This window comes from Drosophila innubila, assembly GCF_004354385.1.
Source record: "Drosophila innubila isolate TH190305 chromosome 3L unlocalized genomic scaffold, UK_Dinn_1.0 0_D_3L, whole genome shotgun sequence".
NCBI classification, from domain to species: domain Eukaryota; kingdom Metazoa; phylum Arthropoda; class Insecta; order Diptera; family Drosophilidae; genus Drosophila; species Drosophila innubila.
In genome coordinates, this window is record NW_022995376.1 from 22208162 (window position 1) to 22220699 (window position 12538).

General features: G+C 36.5%; 1 protein-coding gene across 1 annotated transcript in view; it reads left to right on the top strand.

Annotated features, from left to right (window-relative positions):
- LOC117787162 (collagen alpha-1(XVIII) chain) overlaps positions 1-12538 on the top strand; it is a 65025-nt gene that overhangs the window by 39509 nt on the left and 12978 nt on the right. Inside the window, exons 5-12 of the mRNA XM_034625609.1 lie at positions 534-626; positions 892-957; positions 1054-1131; positions 1388-1454; positions 1547-1692; positions 2715-2852; positions 5129-5266; positions 8213-8332. Coding sequence (XP_034481500.1) covers positions 534-626; positions 892-957; positions 1054-1131; positions 1388-1454; positions 1547-1692; positions 2715-2852; positions 5129-5266; positions 8213-8332 — 846 coding nt within the window. The remainder of the gene's footprint in view (positions 1-533; positions 627-891; positions 958-1053; positions 1132-1387; positions 1455-1546; positions 1693-2714; positions 2853-5128; positions 5267-8212; positions 8333-12538) is intronic.

The window sequence follows — 12538 nt, forward strand, 5'->3', positions numbered from 1 at the left end:
GGCTTCTGCGGTTAGCGTTTCGACAGACTTCAGTTACCCCCCATTTCCCCCCACACCGTAATACTGAATATCTTTCAGGTAAATCTGTTGTTGTGTATGTTTCACTGACATCCTTTCAACTTTATGAGTGAAATTGGAAGGGAAAACCAGTTCACATTAGTTGCGTAGGTGGCAAGTGGCAAGCGCAGTTTGCAAATTAACATCAATAATTAATTTCGATTTGCAGCAATTATGTTTGGCATCGAACCAGAGATAGATTGAGTTCTCTGCGCTGCATTTGGCATCAGATTTATGTGTTTGCATTTATTCAAATGCTTTACAAATTGATTGATTTATTATGTATATCTATTGATGCATTAGTTGTTGATGGACAGGGACAAGTGTGGCGAGGGGGAGAGGGTTTTAATATCCACTGTGCTTGTGTCTGCCCGCTTAACAATGTTACAATAATTATTTCAGTCGCATTACTATTAATATAAATATGGAAATGCGCTCCCAAAAACCATTTACACATACATATTTCATGTACACAGGGATTTCTAGAAAAAATCTATGTTTATGGCAATCCAGATGCCATAAGCATCCAATGCATGGCGCCCCCAAAACCAACGGCGGCAGTGCAAATGGTAAGTTATGAAATTCATATTCTAAATCAATTATTTAAAAGACACTCTGCCAAAAATACAACTGTCTAAATACCAGTATATCTATTGTTAATAAACAGCAAAATCTAATTAGTATTTTATAAGCAACTTAAGTGATATCTTAAACCAACTTTATTGAAATTAGTCTATTTATACTTAAGGCTGTTTATTGTTTCAAGTTGATTTGTTTTGATTTACTTATTTATAATTTATTTGATTTCATTTATATTTCATCGCTGGTTTTAAGGAAATGGACAATGAAATTGATTCCGATTGGGACTCGAATAATATAACTGAAACAGAATTAGACTCGGTATGTTTTCCCCATTTTGTGTACATTTCTTATAATTTATTTATTTATTATTTTATATTTTTATTTGATCTACCTATTTTAATTTGTGATATTTAGAGTCCCCCGCCTGATGAGCCAGCTGTTGATGAGGATGATATTACCAATGAGAGTTTTTGGAACTTAGCCAATGGCGAGGTTAGTTGTTGGTACACAAATAATTGAGTTAATGGATAATTAAACAACATTCAATGAACCACTTAGTTGTGGTCAGATATTTTGCTCTATTTAATTGAATATTTTGCCATAAGTTGCGGTTGGTAAGGGAATAATAAGTAATTTCAACAACAAAGTACGCGTACTTGCATTTGCACTTACGTTTTAATGAGTTTTTAATAAGCCAACGTGACTTAAATTGATTCTATCCACTCTCTTCTCTTTCTCTCCTCCACAGGCAACTGACAATTACGATGGCAGTGAGATGCAGCCCCCTGGACAGACACAGTATATGCACGAGAGACGTAAGTTTTGATTGAATCTTGGAACTGAACTCGCTTCGGTTTTTAATTAGGCAACCAAGCTAATGGAATGACTTTTGCTTTCATTCGAACAGCATATCGTGGCATCAAGGGAGAGAGGGGTGAACGAGGGCCAAAGGGCGATAGTATACGCGGTCCACCAGGACCTCCAGGTCCGCCTGGTCCCAAAGGTGACTCGCCTGCGTATCCACCCTTTGTGGAGGCACCAAGTCCGGGGGCTGTAAGTATTGAAATGTTAACTGGCTCTTACTTTATTATACCCGTTATTAAAAAAATATGTAAAAGGCTGTATTGTGTTCGTTGAAATGTATGTAAAAGTGAGAAGGAGGCATCTCCGACCCTATAAAGTATATATACTATGGTGCATCGATTTTTTCGAAACAAAATTGTACCCCATATTCGTAGTCTACGGTCAATTCTAAGATGTTTTTATTTACCAAGAAACTATAGTCCAATATCAATTCCTAGTCTCCGGTTTTTAAGTTGACAATTTTTGCGTTTTTAGTCCTTGCACGAAAATTATGTTTTCAGGATAATATGTCTTTGCATTTGAAAGTCCTGGTCCTAACACGAGTTATGATACCAATCTTGTCAGAATCGGACTAAAAATACTAAAGATATGGTAATAATTCACGATACAAATTGCAGAGAAAAATTTGTGATTTTTTTTTGGCCCATACAGATCGATGTACTCTAATATATACTCTTGATCAGTATCAACAGCCGAGTCGATATAGCCATGTGTGTCTGTCCGTCCAAGTGAGCGCCTAAATCTAAGAGACTATAAGAGATAGAGCAACCAAATTTGGTACACAGGTTCCAATGGCGTTGGAGCAGGTCAGGTTTGTTTTAAATTTTTGACACGTCGCCTGCCGACCCCGCAAATCGCGAAAAACAACCACTTTTACGGTTTTTAAGATTATACGTGTTTTATGGTAATTAACGTTATATATTATTATCTATTATCACACTTAATCGCAGCAAGATCGGACAAGTAGAACGGCAGTAATAGCTAGCAATGTTATTAATAATTAATTTAATACAAGCACCCAAAAGTATGAAGTAGTTATTATTAAATCGTAATTTCTTAAGAGTACTTTTATGTATATTGAAATAAGTAACGGGTATTCTTTGGTCGGGCTCTCGACTTTAGCCTTTCCGACTTGTTTTCAGCTAAATAGAGGCTCAAATATTTGCAAGGAATTGATTCCAAACTATAAAATAAATAAAATCATTTTACAGAAATACACTGGCGAATGTACATGTAATGCGTCTGATATCCTGGAGGCCATCAAGGACAATGAAACGCTACGTGAAACGCTGCGCGGTCCGCCCGGTTCACAGGGCAGGGATGGAAAGACAGGTGCCCCTGGACTTACCGTAAGTACTGGAGACAATCTTATAAATAGATATATCTAGAGAAAGAGAAGCAAAGGGTTCGCAAAATTGGATAAAAGGCAATATTTGCCATGGATCTAACGCATTTTCAATTTCATTACACACATTGTCTAACCTTGAAGAGAGAATTGGGATTGAGATTGGGAGTGTGATGCTTATCGCACTTTTACTCACTTTAATACGCTCCTCTGTGTTTTCCTAGGTCAAACATCATAATTTGCAGAGAAATTGAGTGTGCGTATGTGTGTGTGTTGTGCGTGTGTGTGAAATGGGAAATGGAAGTGGAAAACGAAAATTTCTTTATGACTTTGAGCAGAGCTGAGTCAACTCACGCTTAAACACTTAACCAGTTTTTGGGGCGCAACTGGCACTCGTTATATTATCTCATCAACTGGCAACATCTTTCGCAAACCATAAGAGCTGTATCTATGGACATTGTAAGTGCGAGTATGTGTCGAGCAGAAATATACAAAGAGAATGTATCTCAAAGCTTCAATGTGTACTTGTAATTTCGTTCAGTACAGCACATATGCGTGTATCTGTGTGTGTCTCTGAGTGTGGGTCAAAGGCTAAGTCCACACAATGGCACAACGAGATGTTAGCCTCAACAATCCACTCGAAACGAAAGTGCCTGTCACGCTACAGAAGCCAAAGGAAAACTTACTTTTCTGTAGCTCTAACCAAGGGGAATATACATGTACTCATTCATATACATACACTTGTATATTCGTAAAATACGAGTACTCATTGAATCCACTGTCCAAAAGGATGTAAAGATGCATTACATTTTCATGTGTCTCCTTCTGTCTCTGTCTCTGTGCTTAGCAACCTGTGGAACGCAGCCTCTTCAATACCCTGCAATATATCAAAAGAAAAGCGGTATGCCCAACATGTTGCGGTTAACAAAATATTCAAAATGTAGCAAGCTATTTACTGACCCTTGTAAAACACACACATACAGAGTTGGGCTGTAGGTATTTTCGGCTCATTCCCCCGATTTGAAATCCTAGGTCCTAAATGCTTGAGTAAAATATGGCAAACAGGCGCGCGCATACCGGAAATTCCTGCGACAATTTTGTTGCTCGACTGCTAATCCCTTAACTAATAGCAATTAATTTAAAAGACGACGATAAGCAACAGAACAACAACTTTAGAAATGAACAAAGGACAAGAGAAAACACGAACCATACAGAAGGCAAACACAACACGCAAATGGCGCACAGCGTGACCATTTTGCATAAGATTAAGGACATTGGGAGACACATTTTTTGTGCAACTTCCCCTTCCCCCATTCCCCACCCTACACTGATAGAAAAAACACATAGTAAAAACAAATACAACCATATTTGATTTTATTATGTTAGAAAAGTATTTATTTTAAGTTCGGTGGCTCAATAGTTAGAGTGGCCGACCTGAGACAAAACTTTTTTCAGTTCGAAGGCCTGGGTTCAAACCCCACTCTGTGCTATGCTAATGAGAAGAGTCATAAATAAAATTAAATTGAATAAAAAGATTTTTTTAATTCATTAAAATGTATAATAAAATAAAAATAAATTAAAAACAATAAAAACAATAAAAAAAATAAAAAATAAAAGAACAGTGAAAAAAAACAAAGTTAAAATAAAAAATAAAATAAAAAAATATCAAAATATTATAAAAAAGCAAAGTAAATAAACCAAATTTATTTGAAACTTTTTTCCTTTTAATACAAAGGCAGCTTTTGTTTTTTAAATATTATAATACTTAAATTAAATTTGAAATATATTTAAATTTAATATGTTCATATTTGTTTTTGATTTAAAGTGCTTACACTTGCAAATCATAAAGCAAAAAGTTAAATCAATGTGGAAATATTAAAACTGCACAGCGTTTTTCTATCAGTGTATCGCCTATCCAAACCACAGCACTGACCTCGTCCTGGGCAGCTGGGCCTCGCGTAGATTAATGAGCTTGGGCTAAAACGCAACGATTATGTAAATCGACCACAGCCAGTTGAAGTCCCAAAAACGCCAGCAGAACCTTAAATAGTTTACTGCATAGAAACCGAAGAAATTGAGAGAGAATGAGAGCCAGACTATGTAGATTTTAGACACAGACATAGACATAGGTATAGTCGTAGTCGTAGTCGCTGTATTTATACGTAGACATAGACATGAATGTACATTCTTTACACGCCCACTAATGTGATTTATTTCTTGGTCGCCACCGGCGTCTTTTTTCCACGTCTTCTTTTCCGTTGTCCCTTTTTTTTTCTGTAGGGTGCCACTGGCGTAACTGGCGCTCGTGGCCCGGAAGGCATCCAGGGGGAGAAGGGCGAGCCAGGCGTCGACGGTATGCCCGGCGTCATGGGTCCAACAGGACCTCCGGGCCCGCCTGGCTTGCCGGAGAGTTACGATGTGAGTACAACTTGAATTTACATTACAAATTTAATTATAAGAAATTCACGACGATACATTTAACTGTGTTAAATTTATCATTTATCTATAACATTAAAGTTATACTTGGATTATTGATTTTATTTAGTGATTGTTAAAAACCGATGCATTTATTTGGTAGACTAACACGAGTACTCAACTTAACTCTTTATTTTTATGTTTTAAGTTGTAAATTTTTAATTACTTATAGTAAAATTTAATTAAACATTTTGTTATCTTATTTTCCAATCCAAAATTTACATTTCATATATTATTATATCTCATTTGTCTGGAAATTTAATAACTTTATTTAATAAAACTGCTTTATGGTCAGAATCGATTTTCTATTTTTTTTAGACATAAAATCAAATCAGTCAATCCAAGTGAATGAACTTTATATTCATTTGGTGTTCTCATTGCATTAACCTTAATATTTTAGTCGTATATTTAGAAAATATTTCATTTATTTATTCTAACATTCATAATAATTTTCGGCACTGCGAACGCCAAAAATGAAATTGATATTTAAGCAAAGAATAAATATTCCAACTATGCATATATGTATACTTTTGCAATTTTGCTTAATACGTTTCACGTTTGACAGAATAAATGTTGCAGCATTTTAACATTAATATTCTGTGAATTTTGAAGGATATTAAAGTCAATAGAATAGTTCAAATAACGTAAATTGCAAGAGTATTGAAACTTCGGATCACTGAAGATTGATAACTATTTGAGTTTGTATTAAATAAATACCCTGTATCCATTTAAATTAAATAAAAAGGAAATGCTAAACACATTTCTGTCTGCAAAAAAATGTTAAAAAAGTATAATATTCTGTTTAAATTTTTGTAATATTTCATTTATATTATTTTAGACTTGAAATCTGGCTACGGGGTATCACTAAGTCGAAACCACTCGACTAGAGTATTCTTAACAGTTTTATTTTAATTTTGGCAAACAGAAATTGCACCTTTTCACTGTTAAACTCCGACAGAGTCAAAAGTTGCTCGTCCTTCGTTTATCCTTATCCGTTGAATTTTTTCAATCACGCACATTCTTATGAATTGTGGCTAGAGACGGGGGTGTGGTTGGTGCGACGGTGCGGTGGTAAACGTCGGTCATGTTTTACTAGCCACACAATTTGCCTAAACCAATTTCCTTCCTGAGGACGCACGCTGCGATTGGTTGACTGCACCTGCACTGTGAAAAATTGCTGAGCAGATTTGGGCATGTCGGTTTCACGACTGGAAGCCAGCACGTTGTTGTCGCAAATGGGTTATCTACGCTAATAATCTTAAAACCACATAGGTACTGCGATACCAGCAACAACAACGACAACATCAACAACAACAATATTGGCCTAGGCACAACAGCAACAACAATAAACAAGCAAATTTTCTCACAGAAATGCCGAAACGTAAGTGTCCTAAGCACGCAAGCCAAGCCGAAACAAAACCAAGCCCAGTTCTGGCACTCCCCCCTCTCCACCCGTTTCCACTTCTGTTTATCAACCCCCCTCCGCATTTCTTTCCCCTCTTTCTTGGAGCGTTTTCCACGGCAGGACCCCCATCGGGGACGTGCAGCTGCCGCCGGTTGCTTGCGGGTTTGTGATTCAGGTCCTGGCTGAGTGCTGGCATGCCAGCTTGTGGCAATTACTGTTATCAGCGCATGGCGCGCAGTTCACGCGGTTAAACGCGCTAACACGCATACAGATACTGCCTCAAACACACACACACACACACATAGGAATACATGCGGCTTTTAACCCTTTTATGCAAGCGAAACTTTTATTTTATTTTATTTTATTTTTTCCTGACTTTATCATCGCATTTCAACGCCGTATGTTGCCTGCTTTTGGGCGTGTGTGTGTGTGTGTGTGGGTTGTGGTTGTAATCATTATCGCACTGTTACGGTTATGAGAGTGTCAAGCTACTTATGGCTAACGCGCCAGTTAAATCAGACGCTCGCTTAGTCAGCCTCCCATTGTTTAATGCGCTCTTCCTGGTTTTATTATCATTATCGCAGACTGTAGGATGACTGAGGGAGGAACTGAAGAGGAGTCAATTTTGAAGGCGTTTTTGAATTGTTCGTTGTTGTTGTTGACCTTGTCACAGCATCAAGTCAAGGGGAGCGCAAAAAAGCTTTTACGTTTATTAGAACGCCTTTTGATTGTTGACACGACAACAACTTTTTAAATGTAGAAAGCCAATTACGAATACGAATATTTAACTAGATTGTCAGAAGAACCAAAGAAGGAAATAATAGAGTAAACACTGTGAAAAATTGCAATTTTCTGGTCAAATTTTATACGTAATCGTTAAATTGAAATCATATAATAATACGCTTTAATTTCACGCCCATTGTTTTATGCTATCTACATTTAAATATTATTAAAACAAATACCACAAATTATGTATTCTTGTAACAAAAACCAACACATAAATAACAGATAAATTGGAATCCTACCAGGACTTTCAAGGTATTAACATTTAACAATTTCACTTAATGTATGCTCCCCCATAGTACTAATATTACTACTACTATGTTATGTTAGTAGTACTTTTCGTACTACGACCAAAAACAAAAGCACAAATTTGCTCCGGGTAAGCAATGGCCACAAAACCTAATGGACTAGAACCCCTTGAAGTCATTAGTAGTCCCCTGGACGAAAAAGGGGCGCATCGAGATCATTAATCAAATTTCCGTAGCAGATATATAGACGGGAATATCCTTGTGTATCCTTGTGCTTTGGGCAGTGCCATCAAAGGTCGGTCGCCTGCTGCTTAAAAAATGGCCCAAAAAGATATACATACTACATGTATCGAAAATAAATTGTACAACAAGCAAATATTTAACAAATTACTGTGCTTACCTTCTATCCCCCCCCACACACACACACACAAATACCTACATACACTTGAACAGGAATCCTTAATGGGCAACTCTATGGGCAGTCTGCGTAGTTCCACGGCCACACAGGCAGGACCTAAAGGAGCGTCCGGCGATAAAGGTGAACCCGGACGTCCAGGAGATCGCGGTGAAAAGGTGAGTCAAAGACCAAAAACAACACTTGTATAGCAAAATGGCCAATATGTACTTATATATATATACGTATGTGAGAGAGAGTGTGTGTGTGTGTGTTATCCTGTTTGCATTATAAAGTGTGTGTCTACCCACACAACATTGTTGTGTGAAATAATAATTTCTGCTCTATTGATTACTCAATTGATTTCGATGCAATAAGAAATGGGACTGTGAAATGGCAATGCTTGAGGGAAAACAAAGTAGTTTTACATATATTCGGTCAAGAAAGTAGTATTTACTCTCATAGAATACAAATCAATTGGTTCTTTTGGTAGTTCGAAATTGTAAATTTATTTATTGATTTACTCTTTTTTTCCGAAGATGCAATTTTAAATTAAATCTGACTACAAAAAGCTGTTGTTTTTAGTATACTATATTAAAATGTAACAAGTTTAAATTTAAAATAAAATATTTAACGTCTATAAATTTTTAGTAAGTTTTTTTTTTTGAACCTGTTCTGAAAATGATAGGCAAGTTACACGATATAAATAATAAATGATATACATATTTAAAAAATAAATAAATAAGAGGAGTTATTTTTGCAAAAGAAGTTACATGAATTTTTTATATTTTCAAAATAATTAATTGCGTTTTTACATAGTATATATTAATTAATAATTGATTAAAAAAAAAAATTTTTTTTTAATCACATCATCTTTATAATTCATTAATTAATTCATTAATTTTTGCAAATCTTTTCTTTTGCTGAGAAAAATTAAAAAAACATAATCTCAAAATAATTCAGATAAAGGAGCTCTCAGGATTAACCTTTTGGTTTTTATGATTATCCCTCTATTTAATGCAATCAATGTTGCATGTTCTAATTTCTCGACAATTCCAATTTGTACAGTTTAAATCTTTACCCTAATTTATTTTCATACATGCACTTCAATCCGCTGACAATTCGCAGATTTATGGCAATTCAATCATTTGTATGGATTCAACTTGAGTCGGAAATACATAATTTGAGACATAAATTTCACTCAGTCTGCAGAAAGGATAAAGGGATGTCTCATCCCCAAGGAGGCGTTGTCGCATGATTTCCTCACTGGCAGGGTAATTTGTAGATATTTATAGCTCATTTGGTTGCCAGTTGAAATGATCAAGCAAGTCCTATACGGTTTATTATTAGAGACAGATTTACGGGAGAGGAAAAGAAGTTTATTCTTGGAGAGTCATCGTCTGCTTGTACTCTCTATACATTTACACACTTGTATGCTGCATTATTTTCATAATAAGTTTTGGCCATTTCTGCAGCTCATCCTGCTTAGGCGGTGCTTACTTCCCTGCCATTACGCTTCATGCTATTCAGCAGCTTAGGGTGGGATGCCTTCACGTCCCTCCCTGGTTTAGGTCCTGCCTTGGACCGTTACCGACCCCTTGTTAGTGAGCAAGGGAAGGAAAAAAAACCTGGCGCGCATATTTCCTTTATGTCTAACCTCAAAACTTTAAGCTGCCAGCATAACTATGTGTGTATGTTTGTGTGTGTTAGCCATTCTTGTGTGACGAGGTGTGTCGCACCCCTGCAGTACGAGTGACCGGAGAAAACCTAGCGAATTGGTTAGGGAGTTGCTGATGGGTACTAGGTCTACATAGCACCAGCAGTGCAATCTTCTGACGACTTTTTGCACTGCATGTCCGCAATTGTTCCGGTACGCTTTAGCTAACTATTTCCCTAGTACAAAGTAGGTTGAATAATAATTAGAAAAAAATTGGCAGATTTTAAATTTATAACTTTTATAATTTATAACTTTGATATTTTTATGAATTTCTTTTCTAAATTGGGAGTTTTAAAAGAGAGAAATAAGGCGCCTTGAAATGCTTGAATTGTTAGTTTTTCATTTTTAAATTAAGTTCAAAATCTGTACCGTGTGGGTATTCGAACTCCCATATTTTGAGACTGAAGCGGCGACTCTAATTGTATCATTCAAGTTAAATTTGATAAAACCGAGTTAAAATACGCCTAGCAAAACGTGCAAAATCAAATTGTTTGTTTGCCTAGCACCCTTTGCATTACTTGTACCTAACGACTAAGTTAGCTACTAGTGATGCACCATGAGGCTTCAACTGGGTGATGCGTCACCACCAGCCGTTCTACAGGGACAGGCTGAAACTCCGACTACGATGGGAATGGGGGTTAGGGGCGTCACATGGATTGTCAGCCAACTTCCGTATACACATAACTCACAACGAATGCTGCTACACTTAATTCTGCTGCTGTTACACCTCGTGTATGTGTGTGTGTGTCAAGATTTATTTGACCTTTGATATATTAGGCAAGTGTATATATTTTTCGCTTGTGGCAAAGTTTTTTTTTCCCTCAATCTTTGCAACCTGAGTAGTTGTCGGCTGTGTTGTGACACACATATAATACACACCATACACACCCAAAGAATCCATTGGCAAACAGTATTTAATCGGGCGTGAAATAAAAAGAAATTATGCAAAAGCAATAAGCTTCCGCCTAAAACTCAAACTCAGCCTCAGCTCAAGCTTAAGTATGTACGAGTCTAATAAAAATCGATTTAGATTCACCGATGAGTTTACGCTCAATTTACGCTTACACACATGAAAGCTGAGCCGAAAAATGTGATATTGCATTTGCAAATTTGGAAACTAATATTGAAATTAGCATTTTAAACGTATGAAAACACGCACAATTAGCCACATTTCGTTTAACTCAAAACTCAGTCAAGCTCCGACCGCGAAATCAGACCCTCATTCCAGCCTTGAGAACTAAACTCAGCCCCAAAATCAGCTTCGACCCGGGAAGCAGTCGCGCGTACTTTGTAATGTCGGCGTATATGAGAGTCGGCATATGTGTGTGAGTGATGTAGTGTTTGTGTGTGTGTGTGTGTGGATTCCTTATTAATTATTCATTAGTTGGCATTAAGTTGCCGATATGAAGCACGGCCTAAAGCAACGAATACATCCAGGGTCAATTTAAAGCAGAGCTCCCCCTTTTCCCTCCCACCCTATGACAAGGTCTCACATGCCCAACTTGTATACACAATAACCCCTCTCAAATCCAAAACCCCACCGGGGGAATATACAACGAGTAGGCGCGCGCAAATTTATGGCAAACCATTTAAGGCGCTGATGATGTGGAAGACGGCACTGGGGATAAATCGGGAGTACTTCTTTGTCTGATGCGGAAGAGGGAAGGGAGAGGGGGTAAGGGGGTGGGGCACAGCACTACAGACCGCCAACCGTTTGGCAAACTTCCACAAAAGCCGCGCTTCCGAAAGGCAGCAGCAAGTATAAGTTGGAATTCGACTAGAAAATACCCGAACTAACAGCAAAAACCTGAAGTCATTTTCTTTGGAATTTTTAACCTAAGTTAGCTAATCTTAAATCAGATATAAATAATATTAATATTTATTTTATTTTGCGTTAATTCTTACAAAAGGTTTTATTATTTTCTGTTTCTTTTCTTTGAGTATTTCTGTAAATTATCCAAAATATTAAATTGTATAAAAAATTAGTGCAAATGTCGAAAACAAACATAATTTATTTAAAATCACGCCATTTTTTTAACAAATACTTTTTATCTCGGATACAACAATTATATATTATGAACAATTATATATTTTCCTGACTGTTTTCTTTTGATTAAACTTATACAATTTTGGATTCTCAATATTTGATTTCCAAATTACAAGTTCCCTTATTTTATCGTAAAATTCGGCTATTTTTAATATTACTAGTCAAAATTTGTTTTGAAAATCATTAAACTTATGTTGAACAAATAATATTAATAGAAATTTATAAATGAAATGAACATCAAATATATTTAGTATAGGTTTCCCTACACATTTTCGGTGATTGGAGAGGGAATTTAAGTGTTAAATCAGATTTACACTATTCAGGTGTAAACTGTTAAAAGCAGAACGATAAACTCATTGGAGAATTCGCATTGATACAAAACGTAAAATATACATTCGATAGGCTCGATAGATTTTGGGTTCGGGTACAAAGAGCAGGAGCTGAAACTCGGGGCGTCATCTTTTGGCAATGGTTTTGTGTTTTCGGGCTTGTCACCAGCATTGCATACAGTCGAGCGCATAAATTTATGTACGGCGTGCGTATGTGTGTGTGTTCGTGTGTGTGTGCGTGTGTGCGAATGTGTTTGATTGTGGGGATTGTGGATTTTAGAATTGATTTGAT